At 43.4% G+C, this 19,281-nt stretch overlaps 1 protein-coding gene across 1 annotated transcript in view; it reads right to left on the reverse strand.

Moving 5' to 3' along the window:
- The window catches only part of LOC311050396 (RNA-binding protein Nova-1-like), an 86,189-nt gene extending 72,753 nt beyond the window's left edge, over nt 1-13,436 (reverse strand). Inside the window, exons 1-2 of the mRNA XM_084064469.1 lie at nt 13,224-13,436; nt 10,552-10,617 (exon numbers count right to left, since the gene is read on the reverse strand). Of these exons, the coding sequence (XP_083920595.1) occupies nt 10,552-10,617; nt 13,224-13,383 (226 nt within the window). The 5' untranslated portion in view covers nt 13,384-13,436. The remainder of the gene's footprint in view (nt 1-10,551; nt 10,618-13,223) is intronic.
- Nucleotides 13,437-19,281: the final 5,845 nt, after the last annotated feature.

A 19,281-nucleotide genomic window follows, 5' to 3' on the forward strand; every position in this document is an offset into this window, starting at 1 on the left:
ACACACACACACACACACACACACACACACACACACACACACACACACACACACACACACACACACACACACACACACACACACACACACACACACACACACACACACACACACACACACACACACACACACACACACACACACACACACACACACACACACACACACACACACACACACACACACACACACACACACACACACACACCACACACACACACACACACACACACACATTTACACATACATGCACACACTGGCCACATCAGGGTGATATTAATGTAGTTTATCAGATAGGATGAGGCTTCAGATGAAACCAAAACGGCTCAGGGCAAGTCAAACACGTTGCTGTATTACCTCCATGTCTCTCTGGTCTGTCTTTAACCATATTATAACCACATCTGAAAACCACCTCCAACCACCTCCGCTCAATGGTATTCTCAAAGGGTCAGTCGGAGTTGAGCTTTTACTTGTTAAGATTTCCTTTGTGAATTGTTACATTTTGAGTTTATTTTGTATAAGCCTGGAGAGCGATTAGCCACTTTCGACCGTGTGACCCTATTTTGGGCATTATATACAGTAGGTCAAAATGTTCCAAAATGTGAGCTTGTAGATCGGCTATTTTCGACATCGTAAGACGAAGAATAAAACTGGGCTCATACACAAACGTGCTACTGTATGCAGTGGTGGAAAAAGTACTCACATTTTTTACTTAAGTAAAAGTGTCAATACTTCAAAAATTGAATTTCACAAGTTATCATAAAATGTATTTTTAAAAAAAGCAGATCTACAAGCTCACAACGCGCCGCGATGCGACGCGTTGTGAGCTTGTAGATCTGCTTTTTTCAAATGGCCGAAATGTATATAGGGCTGAAGTGGGTAATGTATGTTTGGTAATAATGACCAAAATCTACAAAGTAACTAGTAACTAAAGTTTTCAAATAATTGTAGTGGAGTAAAAGTACAATATTTGCCCCTGAGATTGTAAAAGTACCTCAAAATTGTACTTAAGTACAGTACTTGAGTAAATGTACTTAGTTACTTTACACCGCTGATTATAACACAGTCAGATTGGCTCTTCTTCCCATTGTAAGGCGCCGAAGTTCTCGGTCGTCCAAACACAACAATAACCCCACAGTGCCTGAGATGTTCTACTTAAAATTGAAGGTGAATCTTGTTGCAAACTGCCATGATATATCGTGAGCTTTCAATTCAAACTATGCGTATCAACGACACTTTCATGAAGTTCTTCTCACACATCATTCATTATTCTCTCTGAACGTGAAGCCCTTTTCGCTTCGACCCTGGAAAAAACCCGCAAATTAATTCCAAACCTAAAGTGCAATTACAGATGATCCTGTGTGTCATCGGTGGTCCCAGGGGTGCCAGGTGATACTGATGTATGCAGACCTAACCAAGCTGTGCTTAACCCAGTAAGACCGGGAACGCATCCGTGTGCCATTTTTTTTTTAGATTCCTTTGGCTATTCAAAAATATCAGATGTACAAGCTCATAGCGAGGCACCGAGTGCCGCGGTATGAGCTTGTAGATCTGCTATTTTCTGAAACATCGTGAAAATTGCGTGCAAATCTTTGAATATATATATTTTTCAAAGCAAACATTTGTAACACAAATCTTTGCTTCTGGTGATTCTACAAAAGTCTTCTAAATCCTAATCGTTTTTTTTAAAAATGTATTTGGCCGTGGACCCCCATCTCAAAATAATGTTGTTCCAGGGACCCCCAGAAGTTGTAACGGAGTTAAAAATGTTGCTTTAAAAATATATATATTCAAAGATTTTCTAAAATTTCTCAAAATAAATAGCAGATCTACAAGCTCGTAGCGCGGCTTGTAGATCTGCTATTTTTGAATAGCCCAAAGAAAGCCCGGTCTTAATAGGTTAATGAGCAGACTGGCCACAGCTGCTCAGGATGTGGGATCCATCAGCGCGCTCAACAATGCCACCTCAATCTTTAGCTAGGGGTCAGGGAACACTGAGCCCCGCATTAATCTCAGTTACACTTCAGGAGGCTCCGAGAGTGACGTTTGAAAACGTGTCCTTTCCGCGAGCAGGAGAGGGCAAGTCGGAAGCTACTGTACAACTGTCTGCTCTTTGATTGTGTAATAGGCCAGGCCAATTACCTGAAGACGTATCGAAAACCCTTATTTAGAACGTCATTTTGTTTAAATAATGGAGAAGCAAGGTTTTTTTGTGATTAAAAAAAAGAAGAAAAAAAATCGTATCAACTCATCGATAAGCCTAAATCTAAATCGATTAGATTGATTAACCTCTTAACCCTGTATTATATTTCGTTATACAATGGTGGCGTAAAATTAATGATATAATAGCCAATCTACAAGTTCGCAACGGGTCGCATCACAACACATTGTGAAAGATCTTCTATTTTCACTGTAAAAAAATCATAATCGTTAATCGCAATCGAGGAATACGTTTTAAATAATCTTGATATTGACTTGAAGTCATTTGGCCTAGCCCCCTACTCTCACCTCAAGATCACCTGAAATGAGTTCTTCTACTACTGTGAACTACGTAATATAAAAACCCACACCTGTGAGCAAGATATTAAGACTTGTTCAGGAAATTAATGTTTCACTGGTGTCCATATTTCAGAAATGATGCGATATGGTATACTATGTGGTCTTAATACACAAACCTTTCAAGTAAAGATAAAAGCCCAATTCAAGATACATATTTATTTTAACAGCAATGATTTGGTCGCTATTTTTGCTACAGTGCAACTTGCATTGTATCCGCCTCAGAGATTCTCAGCATCCATTTGGTCATAATATTGACCCCTTGAGCAGAAGCAACATATTGACATTCAATGAAATATTGCAGTTCCCTTCCCTGTGTGGTTCCCTATAGCTGAGTAACTAGAGCTCCTCTACATTGCCTTGACGAGTCTTTGTTTTCCTTCCTTTAAGCAACACACACACACACACACACACACACACACACACACACACACACACACACACACACACACACACACACACACACACACACACACAGCTGAAGCACATTCATTTCCTCGAGCGAAATAATTTGACAAAAAAATAATTGCCTATCCTTCTCTGTGTCTAGTTGTGAGGAACGAGTGTGCGCTGCGCTGCGTGTGTGTGTGTGTGTGTGTGTGTGTGTGTGTGTGTGTGTGTGTGTGTGTGTGTGTGTGTGTGTGTGTGTGTGTGTGTGTGTGTGCCGCGCATGCGTGCATAGTACGTATGTCTTTCCATGTGTGTAAGAGAATTGCTAAAAAGTAAAATATGAAGAGAAAGATTTCTCCGCTGTCCTCTATAGCGAGTCTGGGGCAGTGTACAATAAATAATGAATAGGCATCTGACCTAAACTGGGGGGTAAACAGTGCAATCTGTTGCTAGGGCCCCTCCAGACCGGGCCAGGCCCAGAATAGGCCCTCCACGCAGGGGGATTGAAGCCTCAAATCCTGGGATCTGGTGTCCTACAGGCGCACAGGGTGTTGGGTTGACGTCGTGGGGGGTGTGGTGTGGTCGGAGATCAAGCTAACCCTCTCTGACTCCTGGTGTATTAGCCTTTCTCATAAACTACACTCTTTGCAGTACACTGTATTTCTACAGTCCAATTTTGATCCAGTCCAGATTTTTAATTTAGTATGTGTTACTTATTTTGGCGGGCCGTGATGGCATCGTAATGCCTGATGTAATACTTAGCTGCATGCCGGAAATAGCCGCTCTACAAGCTCACAACGCATCGCTGCGCACAGCCAAATTGTAAATATTTTCAGGCATAGTTTTAGTCATTATAGCTTAGTTTTTATTTAGTTAACACGGCTACATTCTTCAGAATGAACACTGAGGATTGTAATGTGTACTTTCACACTGGAATTTTCTCTCATTATTACTTAGCGATGAGAGATAACTGTATTATGTATGGTGGGAGCATATACAGCATATACAGTTGGGGGCATTTATGTCGGTTGAATGTTTGAGAACACCCTGGGCTATGAACCAAATGGTTTACTATATAGGTTTCTCTTCTGCTCAAATGAGCTTACCCTTTATCGACTGTGTGTATGACTAATTAAAACGGTACAATGCGTTTGTACGGCCCATTTGTACGGCCCATTGCTGAAATTCAATTGTTTTGTCATTTGATCTTCTTGTTTTCATTCTGTTGAATTCATGATAGCTTTTTGTTTAAGAGTTGGCTACACACTGTCTGACTTTAGAAGCAACATCTTCACTTATTCAATAAGCATCGACAATGATAATATCAAAGCATAAACCATTGTGTAGCTCCATACTGGTTTTGCCTTCAAAAGTCTGTGTTTAATCAAATACTGGCTATTATTTTCACAAACATATTGAATAACATGGTAAGAACATATACCTTTTGGTATCTAAAAGATACCAGTGGTTCCTAAACTTGTTCCAGCTGAGACACAAAAAAGTAATTTTGTGTCTCCTCAGGACCTAGTTCTTAACACTAAGTTATTTTTTTACATTATGGAATTAAAATATATACTATATTTCTGAATGTCTTTTGAAAAGTGTTAATTAAAATTTCTGAATAATTGTTTTATTTTAATTATTTTGGAACATTTTTGAAAATCTTTTGAAATGATGTAAAAAATGTCGGGGAAAAAGGGGGATATTTAGTCATGACCCATAAAAATGGGTCCGCGACCCACTGTTTGGGAACCACTGGTATACACAACCTCCAGCTCCGTCTTTGTCCTTGTCTGTATGCACCTTTCTATTCTCTGTGCTGTGCTGGGGGGACTGGGGGTTTGCTGGGGGACCGGCTAGCTTGGGGCGCTGGGGGACTTGGAAAATATTCATCTCCTCTAAGCAGGGAGTTAGTGATGGTAAGGGGGGGGTGGAGGCCGCTGAGGTCAGGCTTTGTCTCCCACCCCCTCATCCTGCCCTCTGCTCTTTTGTTGTGTATTAAAGCTTGCATACATATGCATGCACACACACACACGCACGCACGCGCGCACACACGCACACGCACACGCACACGCACACGCACGCACGCACACACACACACACACACACACACACACACACACACACACACACACACACACACACACACACACACACACACACAGGAAAACAAGTTACAATACAGAATCCCACACATACAGACGCACACATCCTTAGACACATTAAGAAGTACATATGCTCTCTCTCTCTGTCTCTCTCTCACACACACACACACACACACACACACACACACACACACACACACACACACACGTAAAGCTCTCCTGCAGTGAGGCTCTGACCAGCTGTCTCTGGTCTGAAAGATGGCCGACATCACTTATCAACACCAGGAGCCTTAGGGCTCACTTACACTTCATCACACGGCTGTGTCGCCCATGCAGCCAAAATAACGGATTGACAATCAGTTGGCGTCGTTGAGCGACGAATAGAAATGAAAATGTTGATTGCACAATCCATTATATCATAGGAAAAGAGATTTGTGTAACCTCCCGGTAGCATATGAGAGAAAATGAAAGAGTCACGATAACGTTGGCATAGAAATAGCTAAATGAGACCAATAAACTAACGTGGAGAGAAAACGACATCGCCTAACACGCTGGCGTATTTTTGTTTCAAGAGAGATGTCTGCCCGACGCAGAAACGCTTTGTTTTGGGGCGTCCATATTTGAAATTGTGATGGTCATCATGGTGGCTATTCTAACAAAGCTAACTGAAGGAACCGCCTCTTCTCTATGCGTGTGCGTGCGAGTGCGTGCGAGTGAGTGTGCCTGTGCCTGTGTGTGTGTGTGTGTGTGTGTGTGTGTGTGTGTGTGTGTGTGTGTGTGTGTGTGTGTGTGTGTGTGTGTGTGTGTGTGTGTGTGTGTGTGTGTGTGTGTGTGTGTGTGTGTGTGTGAAAAGTGGCGAGTATTGTTCTTGGATCAGGGCTATTTTAGAGAAAAGGGGGCCCTTCTATTCCTCCCTACTGCATCGGTCCTTTCATCGTGGCCTCATCCATATTCAGCTCCATCCCTCTCTCCCCGCCTATCCGCCGGCAGCTTGCGCGATGACGAGCGTCTCGCTCTGCCAATCACGCGGCAAACGATTCCGAGACAGTGTATCCCCGCCCTCCGCCGCCTTCACCCCACCCCACCCTGTGCAATGGCACTTTTTTTTTTTCTTTGACGCAGTGGCTCAAAAAAAAAAAAAAAAAAAGGAAAAAAAGAGGTGGAGTGCAGTTTTTTGCTGCCGCCAGCCGCGTTCCGCTGACGGCGAGCGCGAATCAATAGACGGACACGGTTGCCGAGCGAGCGTCGTCGACGGAAGCCCAACGATTTATGAAGGCGGGGAGGCGGGGTGGGGGGGGGGGGGGTTGGAGGACACAACGATGAGGACGAGGGTGAAGGGAGAGAGAACAGGAGGGCGGCGAAGGACACGGTCATGACGGTCTGAAGTACAGTGTGATTAGTGTGGCGGAGGAGGAGGGGAGGGAGGCAGGGGGAGGAGGGAGAAAGAGAGGAAGAAGGTGCAGCGTAGAAAAACACTGGGGCAGCTTGGAAGCCAACAACAAAAACGACCACGACTGGGGGAACGCCGTGTTCCAATTCGCCCGTCTTTGAGGGCTAGAACGGATGATTTATCGCTGGGTAAAGCTCAGTTTGCCCTTTTCTGAGAGTTAATCAACTGGGTTCACCTCTCTCACGCACAATACACGGCCCCCCAAGAAAAGTACATTATCGATCCTTGACACAAGATGGACGTAAATAGAAAATTCTGCTGGTGAAACGGCGTGTTGTAGCTTTAGCATGCTATAACAAACACATGTTTTCACTTGCAATGAAAATAAGAGCGTGTGTGTGTGTGTGTGTTTTTCTTTTTTTACTCATTATTTCCCACTCGAACCGTCAGCAAACTGAATAGTTTACTTTCAAAATGCTTTGTATCAAGTATTTTGAATTACAAGTATTACAGGATATTCATCATTATGTATCCAATTGTTTTTTTTAGATCAAAAGCATTATTATTTTGCAAGAACAAATCTGATGTTAGCCTAAAATGCAACACATAAAAGAATCGCTATCACAGGCAAAGTTTGGGAGAAGACAAGGTGGTGATTAAATGCTAGAAATTTCAATTAGAGCCTTTTGTGTTGGATTCTATACACATAACATCCTCATCATTTATCATTTAACAAATACGGGTCCATGTAGTTACATTTGAACACTCTCAGAGTTAAATGAACTCTGAGAGTGAATTTGACACTATCCGGCCGTGTGGTGTCTGCTTTTAAGGGGGTTGCTTTCTCTCACTTTGTTCATGGCCAAACGTGCGTCTCCTCCCCCGTGGTCCTGACCGATGGATCAATGAGAGGAGGAAGTACACCTAAAAGATGCTCCGCTCTGCTCCAGGAACAACACACAACACTGACCTCGCCGCGGGGTCGATAACATCAGAGGCTTTAGTCTCATACACCCCAAGGCTCAGTACAGAGCTGGCGAGTGTGTCTGCGTGTGTGTGTGTGTGTGTGTGTGCACATGTAGGGTACTTGATTTATGTGTCCCCCTGCAGTTTCAGCTTAGTTTTTATGTCCTTATCCCAACCACACATGTAGACATGCCATCATACACAATATAAGACACCACACACACACACACACACACACACACACACACACACACACACACACACACACACACACACACACACACACACACACACACACACACACACACACACACACACACACACACACACACACACACACACACCAATCTTTCAACATACTGCTGGTCTCCCTAATTTAACTTGGCAAGGGCATTGTCAAGCCCTCCCCCCACCTCCCTTCACCAAACCACTGAAGGCAGCCCATTGCCAGTCCATCCATTTACTAAATGAATACATTATAATATATCTCACAGCTACAGACAGGAGAGGAGAGCCAGAGGAAAGGACAGGGGGGAGGGGGGAGGGGAGAAACTTGAAATAGATCCATATCTGTGAGGTATACCCTGACTACTATTAGGGAACCCACCCTGGTGTTTGTTGAATGGTTATGTTACCACCGACTAAAGAACTGGGATTATAATTCTGCTGCTATTATAACTGCTGCGATGTCTCTCCGGCAGCACTCGAAGCACTTCATTTCATTGCTATTCTGACCACGCACAAGAGACTGTGATTTTATACCCGCTGCAATTTAACGGCGTCGTTTTATTTCATTTGTTTACATTGCATGTATTATAGGACTATTCGACATAATCTGACAGTTTACTCTGTTTCTGTCCTTCCTCTATTCCTTACACCTTTCACAGTGGAGGAAAGTAACTAAGTACATTTACTGTACTTAAGTAAAGTTTTGAGGTATTTGCACTTTACTTGAGTATTTCCAATTTCCAGTACTTTCACTTCTACTCCACTACATCTCAGAGGCAAATATTGTACTTATGCTCCACAACAATTATTTGAAAACTTTAGTTACTAGCTACTTTTCAGATATAAATTATGATATTATGAAACATACATTAACCACTTTAGCCCTATTTCATTCATAGGCTATTTGAAAATAGCCGATCTACAAGCTCACAACGCGTCGCATCTGTGAGCTTGTAGATCGGCTATTTTCAAATATTTTAGTACTTTTACTTTTAGTACTTTAAGTACATTTTCATACCAATACTTTTGTAGTTTTACTCAAGTAATTTTTTTATTCCAGACCTTTACTTGCAACGGAGTATTTCTATATTGCAGTATTGACACTTTTACTTAAATAAAATATCTGAGTACTTTTTCCACCACTGCCCTTTCATAGAAACTGCAAATGTAGGACGGGGAGCATGTATGGCAAAGAATTTCACCCACCCTTTTACACCTGTAAATCTGTTATGTGATGATAAAAGTTGAATGGGAATATTGACAGGGAGAGGGAGTCCAGTAGGGTTGCGGTGATAGAATGGCATGTGTATAGGGTTGGAGGATGGAGGTGGTATACTGTAGCTGTAGATAACAAGGCAAGGCTGAAGGTTGTGGTTATAAAGTCCAACCACAATCCGTCCATTGGTCTTTTCATCTTCAGGACCTCTAGCTTTTGTAAGGAAGCAAGCCCATGATTTATAGCTCTCTCAAAAGTTATTGCATTGCCATATCTTCCCCTGCAATCTTCCCCATAAGGCTGCTAGAATGGTTGAGAGGAGATAGCTGTTTTCTCCATAGGTCAGCTGGGCCCAGTTAACTTTTTTGTTCCTCGTTTTTCCTCACACGGATCTGGATTAGTCCTGGGCTGAAACCCTTCGGATAGCACAATGGAAAATTCACATTGCTCTTTTCCTATATCCTTTTAACCCATTAAGACCTGAAGCCGATTCTACAAATGTCTTCTAAATCCTCACAGTTTTCTGAAAAACGTTATGTTTCTATGTCAGTGGTTATCAATCTTTTTCATGTCAAGGACCCCCCAAATGATATGTATTTGGCTGCGGACCCCCATCTCAAAATATTTTGTTCTAGGGACCCCCCAGAAGCAAAGATTTGAGTTCAAAATGTTCACTTTAAAAATATATATATATTCAAAGATTTGCACACATTTTCACGATTTTTCAAAAATAGCAGATCTACAAGCTCGTAGCGCTATGAGCTTGTAGATCTGCTATTTTTGAATAGCCAAAGTGTAAAATAATGCTTTTTAGCTCAAATCAAAAAATGACACCAATGCGTTCCAGGTCTTAATGGGTTAATTAAACTTCCATTTGTGGTTCTGCTCATTCGTTCGCATAACTCTTACGTATTGGAGAAAACCTGGACTTTGTAATTTAATTTCTGGACACGGTTCAGTCTGCTATTAATCAGTCACTGCTGTTGTTGGGTGAAAACCACATATCTGTCAAATGTATATTTTTCAACCATGATAAGCACTGCAGACGCCACAGGGGTTGGTCTTATCACCCATATGATGACCACACACAAACTTTCAATTCAAGTGGGGGGAGAAAAGGGAAACCACAATGTCAGTGAAGTGTTCCCCCCCCCCCCCCAACGGCAGTGCACTGCATACTGTAGCTGTCATAGATAGATACACAGTTGTATTCAGTACAGAAAAAGGAAACGTTGCATCAATGTTACACAACAACATAAACTTGTATGGCAATAATAAATCCAGTAGTTACGATGGCATGGTTAGTGTGGGTCAAAGGCTATTTGAATTAGTCTGTGCAACATGACAAAATAAACACTGGATTCACATTTGTTTTAAAGCGTGAAAATGGATGTTATGGACTTGATAGCATACAAAACAATAAACATGCATAATCTGGATAATGAATAGAGTATGGTGATGTTATACTATTTTTTTTGTTTATCTTAAATGTTACTTTAAAATCTATTTAAGAGCCATGCCTTATAGCAATCAAACCATTTGAATCCGTTGAAAAGTCCAAAAGCTTGCTCTGCAAACTAGCTTTGGCCTTCCCTTGTCAAACGAGTACATATCATAAGTTCATTGTTGAATCTTAAAAAAGAAAAAAGGATTAGGGAGAAAAAAAAGAAAGAAGGTCAAGATCAAAGGGTATCTCTTACCATGAGTCTCAGTTTCTTGAGGGAATAGAATGCCTTCATTTTCAAATAGGGGCTGCAGGAAGGCCACTACAGAGAAAGGAAGCACAGGGTGTGTGTGTGACGTGTGTGTGTGTGCATGTGGTCAACTAATCATACAGAGAAACAACCATTAGTAATCTCTCAGCACCACTCCTGAGTGTAACCTTTCAGCACAATGTAAGTGTACTGTACTGTATGTACTGTATGGTGTTTCTGAACGCAGCCCAGTGCACCTGAAAGGAGCGCTGCCATTGTGCTGCTTTCACAAGCAATACAAACATATTCTTATCATATGTGTATGCATTCATGTCAGCGTGAGTCACTTTGGATAAAAAGCGCCCACTAACGTATGTGTATATGTGGTAGAACAGCCTATAGGGCTGAGGGCATCAGGCCAGGACTCGTATGAAATGAGCCTGTTGCAGTATGTATGTTACGTTCAATAGAATCATACAAGATCTTATTGACGATAAGTGTCATAGCTAGTAGCTTCAGTATGTCTTTGTTATCAGATTTTACCGAGCAATAAATATCATAACTGGAGAGCTATGAGATGCTATGTTGTGGAACAATAGCATCATAAAGTATCAATTTCTCTGGGACAAAACCCATTCCAAGGCAGCTGTATAATTCAACCAAATCTAACACATGTTCAAACACAGTAAGTGAAGTGCAGCATTAAATTAAGATGTCGTTGGCAGTCATTTATAGATAAAGGATGCTAAAATGCTTCCAAACGCTGAAATCTCCATTGGTGTTCATTTCAGGGGTAGTGCTGAGGACAACGGTAGTAGTCGTTTCTACAGTGTTTTTCCCCTCAAACACCATTTTGGCCATCGAGTTAATGCTGTCTGCTGTGACCTGGTGGCATTCTCAGCACCAAGCACCTGCATGGCAAATCCACTCAGAGCAAAAAAGCGTGGCTTGCTTTGCTTGCGAACAATTCATAATCATCATCCCAGCCTTTTCATTTGTCTAAATGGATGTGCTTGTGCCTGACTGTTATGTAGGCAATGAGTCCCCTGGGGAACCAGCCCATGGTTTTAGATACAGTAAAGGAGGGCTCTTTAGAGCTTTCAGCATCGCATCGATCCCCTTAAACAATGCTGGTTCTCCCCCCCATCTTTCTCTCACCCGTTTCCACAACCTAACAGCCTGCATGCACTTTGGATACTTTCTTACAGTGTGTATTAACAATTACTGGTGACAAGGGTCATATTTAGTAGTGTGGGGGTAGCCCCAAAAAATGATGGTGCTCTGCAAAGGCTATTTTCCTAAATCTTGCCAATAACTGGCATTGTGCAGTAAAGTAAGTAGGTCACCCAAAATGTATGTGTCTTTAGAGGGTTTCATTTTGTCTTTTCTTTTTTTCTGAAAGTCGACATTGGCTGTCGTATTTCTGAAAGGATATTTTCCTTCACACTCACCGAAGGGGATAGTTCTCCTCACAAAATGTAGACGTTTTTTTTATAATAACAATTTCAGTAAGCAGTCAAGTCTGTGCCTCCCAAAATCTGCAGGTATATGAAGATTATTTAGCTTCTGTTTAAGCATTTTGTGGCACAAAATCATCCCTTAATAGTTAAAGGTATATATTGTACTATTGTATGTCCAAATGTCCATGATGGGATGCATGGCCAAGAATAGGCTACTGATGGTTGCAATGCTGGGTGATGGGAATGCTTGGCGCATGACAGCATGTAAACAAAAACCAAATATGGTGATCGCCATGGTGACATATCCATATTTCCAGAGGATATAACCAGAGAATAATGAAAGAAATGATTGGATGATTTTACTTTGCAAACAACATTTTTGAAATTCAAACGACAAATACCAAAATGATACCCCAAAATATAACTGGATAAAGCATAGCATACTATAACACAAACAACGTCGCATTCTGAGCTGCCCTGGATTCCTGTTATAGTCGCTCGCGAGTCCAGCTTTTTTTTATATGAATATGCTTGTTTATCCGCTTGCCAAAGAAGCGACAGAGGCTGATGTGTGAGATTATCACAAGGTCATCCGTCGACGGGATGGGAGCTATATCCTATCACGCACCAGCCAGCCCCCCTGGCTTTAACTTGTTTACATTCTCTCACTGGCTTATTTTGCATCTAGCATGATGACCTCTATGGCTATTTCTGTGCATAAATCATGAGATGCGCCAAAAACACCCCCATTAAGTATTCCTAAATATTCACAACGTATAGTGAAGCAAACTAGAATGATAAAAGGGGAGACAGACGGGTTCCCTCCAAACCCGCCAGCCCCCCTCAGATCCCCTGTCATTGTTGCCCTCGCATCTTCACACAAAAGCAGCTTGGCCCATTATTATTGTAATGCTCATGGGGAAACTGGCTGCAACAAAAGCGGATACATCTAAATATTATATACCGCGGATCTGTGGGGGCTTTCAAAAATGCACGGATCAAGCACAATAATAATCGAACGATCAGTGTTTTGCATCCAAAAATACCAATCGAGTCAACCTGCTTCTTACCCCCTTTCCCTTTCCTCGACGCCGCCACTGTCTCTCTCTCTCTACCCCACAGGGCGCTAGAATACATACGACGGACGGACCCAGCATTCACACGCTAATAACGGGCTCCCGCATCCCCATCACCACCACCGTCGCCGCTCCTTCTTACCTCCCGTGTTGGTGCGCTTGGTGCTGCTGGCCTCCGTGGGGGTCTCCAGCGGTCTTTTTCGCGAATCCGGTGGATCGGACTCCATGTGTGGTTGTTGTTGACTGTGATGGTGAGCGGTGGAGAATATCCCGTTCTGCTGTACTGCTCCGCCGGCCATCATCTTCGTGCTGGAGTCTTATATAGAGGATGCGTTCGTTGCGTTTTTAAATCCCCCCGATTCTTTTTTTTTTTTTTAACGCAACGTAACCTACTTTGAAAGGGGTCCTCGCGGATAAAAAAAAGGCGAGAGAGCGGTTTATGAATCGGGATATTTACGGGAATTTCTTATACGATCGGGTGGTTATGGTGCGCCTCCTATCTCCGTGGCGTGTGCATGTGTGTGTGTGTGTGTGTGTGTGTGTGTGTGTGTGTGTGTGTGTGTGTGTGTGGGTGTGTGTGTGTGTGTGTGGAAGATGCTATGCAGAGAAAGAGGCGATGCTGGAGCAGCCCCCGATCAGATGAATAGGAACAAAAAAAAAGAATATAAATCCACAATCCGCGATCGTGCGTTCTAGGCTAGTAAAAAGGTGCAGGAACGCAGCGTCAGAGTGCCATCAACCTTGTTGATATGTGGGTTATCGCAGGATAATATGTCATTCCGCGGCGGCAGCGACATAAAAGCGCGTTCTCATCGCAAGCGGCAGCACAGTGCACATCAGTGGCGGCGCTCCGTGCTCTATACCGGCAAGTCAGACAATAACCCAAAGCCAGCTATAACAGCATAAGGGCTGAAATGAACTGGAGGGAGAGAAGGGAAGAAAAGGTATCGGCGTATAACAAAACAAAAAAAAACGACCTTCTTTTCTTCTTGTTTCTTTCTTCTTTTCCTTTAAAATCGTGTCCTGGGTCCAGATGTCGTGGAGGGTTATATTATAGAGGGGTGAGTTACCAGGCAGCGCAGGGTCCAACGTTGTGTGGACGGACACAAAAGCCCGGATCGGAAGAGAGAGTATGTGTGTGTATGTATGTGTGTGTGCGTGTGTGCGTGTGTGTGTGTGCGTGCCTGTGTGTGTGTGTATGTGTGTGTATGTGTGTGCGAGAGAGATGCTTGTTTGGTCGTGTGTGTCGGTGTGGTGGATGGATGCTGCAGTCCTGGCTTCAGAGCATCATCATCATCATCATCATCCTGACTGGCTGACACCAGCGTTGCCAGGTTTTGTGAGAGAAATGTGCGATCGGGTCTAGGAAAACAAGCCCCCAAAAGGCCACATGAGCACTTTTAAACCTATATATGCATCGGCTATTTGAAGACAGAACTACGAGCTTGTAGATCTGCTATTTTCAAATGTGGAATATTGAATAAAATATTAATATTTTTTAATTTCAATATATTGAAACATTCTATCAACACAAATGCTCCCTGGCATAAAACATTTTCATGAAAATATTTGAGAACCACTGGTTTAAATAATAATTAAAAAAAAATGGAAGCAAGCCTAAAAAACGCAACCCACAACTACCAATATTTACAAGCAACTTTGCAGAAAAACAAGGCCAAATTCGCTTATAATAAGCCGACATGGCAACACTGGCTGACACACACAGCGAGGAGAGCGCAGGGGAGCGGCTGACGTCACGACACGGACACAGCCAATCCACGGCGTCCATTCCCCTCCGCTCACTGTGTGCGTCTGGGAGGAGAGAGGAGAGAAAGACCCGCCTCTGGTCGAATGTGATTGGACAGTTATACTCCAGTACCCCCCCCCCCTCCCTCCTCTCACTCTCACTCTCTCTCTCTCTTCCCTCTCTCTTTCTCTCTCTCTCTCTCTCTCTCTCTCTCTCTCTCTCTCTCTCTCTCTCTCTCTCTCTCTCTCTCTCTCTCTCTCCCCCCCCCCCCCGGAAAAGCAGCGGCAACGACCGATAGTTGCCCGGCACGTTATTAACGTCACGTGACGACGACGACGAGCGGCACAGAGAGCGAGGGATGCGACGGCGACAGAAGAAGCAGCAGCACCGACCAGCAGGGTCATTGTTTGAAATAGAAATGAAGCTCCACCGCTTGTAGTTAGCAGCAGCAGCGGGTTCCGTTTCCTTCCTTCTCTGGTCCTTGGGGTTGCATCACTACCAGTAGGGGGAAAAAGGCGGCAAGGCCTCGATAGATAGATAGATAGACAGACAGGTAGATAGACAGGCACGCGCGTGGGCCATGCCGATGATTGGCCCCCACCTGGACATTTAATTGCCTACCAACTAATTAGGCTGATGGACGTCACCTGTAGGCATACCTACTCACTCATTCACTCTCTTAGTCACTCACCTGTGCCAGCCTGGAAGATGAGTAAAAAAAATACACATTGTAGCCTCCTATGTAATGTGTTCGAACACATTATATAGGCTACAATGTGTATTTTTTTTAATGAAGTATAGTATAGCTATAGCCGAGGCTATACTTTTGCGTTGGTCGCCAGACTATTATAGCCGCCTGGCCTGGCCTGGCCTGGCGCAGATAGACTACATTGTCCGCATGAGAAGCGGACCCGGTCTATAAGAGGTCTACCTGTTACCACCACTGGACTGGAGACCCACCTGTGCGCGGAGCTCCCGCCATCACTGCGTGCGCGTCTGCCTGCGTGGATGTGGATGGAGGGATGGAGGGTTCCTCCTGCGCCGCGAGCTGTCTGACAGAGAGGCTCTACCCGGGCTTTTTACTGCCTCAATCTCACACACACTCACACTCACACTCACACACTTGGCACATTCTCGCACACACGCAGAGACTCACGAAAAAAATCTCTCTCTCTCTCTCTCTCTCTCTCTCTCTCTCTCTCTCTCTCTCTCTCTCTCTCTCTCTCTCTCTCTCTCTCTCTCTCTCTCTCTCTCCCCCTCTCCCTCTCTCTCCCTCTCTCTCAGGCTCTGTCCGGTGCTGCTGTAGTACAGATGCGGCGTGTCCTCCTCATTGCTTGCCTATCTCTCTGCCTCCTCTAGATTCTAGTCAAGGTGACATTGCACCGGCTGCCTGTAGGGTAGGCTACTACACACGCACTCTCCCAGACGTAGCTTCACGCACGCACACACACAGTCCCTCTCCGTGGAGCAGCAGCAGCCAGCCAGCAGCAGCTAATCGCACTATTTCACATCGCCATGTGAAACGCAACGAGAGAGCCAGCCTCTCTCTCCTTTGCAGCTCTTCTTCTCCCGGACACACAGACACGATCCATCGCTATGTGTGGAAATACGTGGCAAATCTGAGGCAGATGTATTAGGCCAGTGGTTCCCAAACTTTATAGCCCTACCCAAACTAGTGAAAATAGCAGATCTACAAGCTCACAATGCGGCTGTTTTCTAATTTATGGAATATCTTAGAGTTTTTTTTATTTATACATTACATTCTTTTGAAAAATCTTTGAATGATTTTTTATTCATGAAAATGAATGTTTGTTTGTTTTTAGTTTTTTAGTGTTTTTGACATTTACTCTTGACCCATACAAATTAGTCTGCGACCCAAATATGGGTCCCGAGCCACTGTTTGTAAAGCAGTGTATTAGCCTACTGCTGCAAAGGAGGGCTGAAGTTCAAAATAGGACTTTTTCGGGGAGGGAAAGCTATTACCAAAACCATTACATATAGGCCTAATGCCTATAATAGGCTCCAAGACCAGCCTGTTTGATTATAGATACAGGTTGCACTCCACAATGATTGATCATAATGCACAATGTTTGACAAAAATGGCATTTAAAGCACAAAGAGAGTACTGGGGGCCCAAGGGCCCTATACAGGGTGATGTCAGTTAGGCTATCTGTTGAGTTGCGGCAGCATATGGAAAAAGTGAAGTAGCCCATAAGCTGTAAAGCACACAGGCTACGAACATTCTTTAGTTTTTATTAGGTTGGAAAGCTATGTGCAGATGTGAGTAAAATTGTGTTCACAGATTTTGTCCTGCAAAGCCTTGCTGGTATTGGGAGTTGGGATATGGACGCTAGCCCCACACAGTCGTGTAGGCTACATGGCTTTTGGAAGGATAGGCAGATCAAAACAAAACCATCAAAAAGCCCTATTCAAAAAATAAAAACATAATTTTCTTTTCACTATTTTGCAAGTTATTATGTGTCCTAGTTGATAATAATAATAATAATAAAGACTGCAGTGCTACTGGTATTTTTGCAACTCCACAATAATAGGCTCCAATTTCTATTTCTATTCCTGCTTCATGTCAAGCAAATAACACATTTACTGAAAGGATCTTTCTATCCCTCCAGAACAAGGCCATTCCTAGCAGCTGTGACCCACTCACACACACCTGCATTCCCTATAGTAGACTACAGCCATTTGTCTTGTCTAGTGGGCACGGGTTGACTTTTCCTAGGCCTAATTTTCTTTGCGAGCGTCCACGGTAGAGAGCGTGCTGACCACAGATGTTGGTCGTCTGTCGCCCCCTGTTGCTAGTACAAGGAAAGAACATCACATCAAGTGTATCCACTTCATTTGCCTAATACAATTATTGTAACACTACAGGTATTGATCATAGTGGCGTTAGTGCAGTGTTAGCCTATGCCAGGGGTAGGCAACCTTTATTATCAAAAGAGACATTTTTGGCCCAAAATATTATAAAAAATTGACCTGGAGTGGCTTTTTTGTGGTTTTTCCGGTGTTTCAATATAACTTTTTTTTTTATTGTTTGCTTATTTCTCAAAGCAGATCAAGTATACCAGTAAGCCAGCAATGTTGATGGTGAAAGCAAACAAAACAAGCATTAATAAATTATCTATTCCTTTCCTATAATTAGTTTCTTATTTTTATCATGGTGTATGAGCAGCAGGTTGCCTACCCCATGGGCCTGGCCTATGCTGTCTAATGGCAGTGTACACACACCTGCATAATGATAAATGCTCTACAGCATTGGTTTTCAACCCTTTTCGCGTCAAGGCCCCCCCAAATTGACACACATTAGCCCACGGACCCCCACTTGAAAAGATATGCCAGGGACTCAACCATTTTGATTTCTTGGGGGTCCCAATCTACACTGTATCATCATCAATAGTGTTCATTTAACTCTGAGAGTGTCCATTTGTACACTCTCAGAGTTACAGACACATACGGGTCAATTTGGTTCCTATCTATTAATTTGGTTGAGGACCCCCTGGAACCCCCTCAAGGACCACAGGTTGAGAACCTGGGGACCTAAGCTCTACAGTACACATCATGCATGGCACACAGTAGTACCTGCTGTGCTACTACACATGCTATCTGTATTTTCATTGTGTTGACCTGTTTCTATATCCTGTTTTACTTTTCTCTCTTGCTCTTACTCTACCTCTGTCTTCTCTCTTATCACGAAAAACCACAAAATGATGGAGTGCACACAAAAAAAAGAGCTTCATCCACTTCTTTAACATGTAAACCTGTGATGTGACAATAACACATTTCAGATTCTGATAGTGATAGAGCTCAGTCTACATGGTACAAGTGTAACTTGACATAGCCTGGCTTGGCCAGACTAATATCACTGCGTAGACATTAGTCTGGAATCTCTGTGTGGAACCTGCATATCCGAGAGGCAAATAAAAAAATGATTGCATACTGGACCCTGATTGGTCCCTCACAACTTCGGAGGGAGAGAAATTGAATCTCTATTGAGAGGGGCCAGACCTAAACTGCCAAGGGCATTTTTACCAGGCTGCTTGCAGCCTGGTCTAGAAAGAGACCCTACACTTTCTAAACACTTTCTAGCGACCTTTTCATCATTGGCTGTCCTTCAACCCTTTAAGCCAATGGGGAGACTTCCCCATACTCTGAACAACGGGCGTCCTCCCATGCTATGGGATTCATAGCCCAAAAAAAAAAAAAATGTGGTCGTCGTCACCAAACAAACTATTGACTTGACTGCTCATACACACACACACACACACACACACACACACACACACACACACACACACACACACACACACACACACACACACACACACACACACACACACACACACACACACACACACAGCGCTGCCTCCAACAGCGATTTGTTTCTCCGCGAGCGAAAGGGTACAGGACCACGGACCACCAATGTATACATATAAGTTCA

The sequence above is a fragment of the Gymnoscopelus microlampas genome, assembly GCF_963454915.1.
Source record: "Gymnoscopelus microlampas genome assembly, chromosome: 8".
Taxonomy (NCBI): domain Eukaryota; kingdom Metazoa; phylum Chordata; class Actinopteri; order Myctophiformes; family Myctophidae; genus Gymnoscopelus; species Gymnoscopelus microlampas.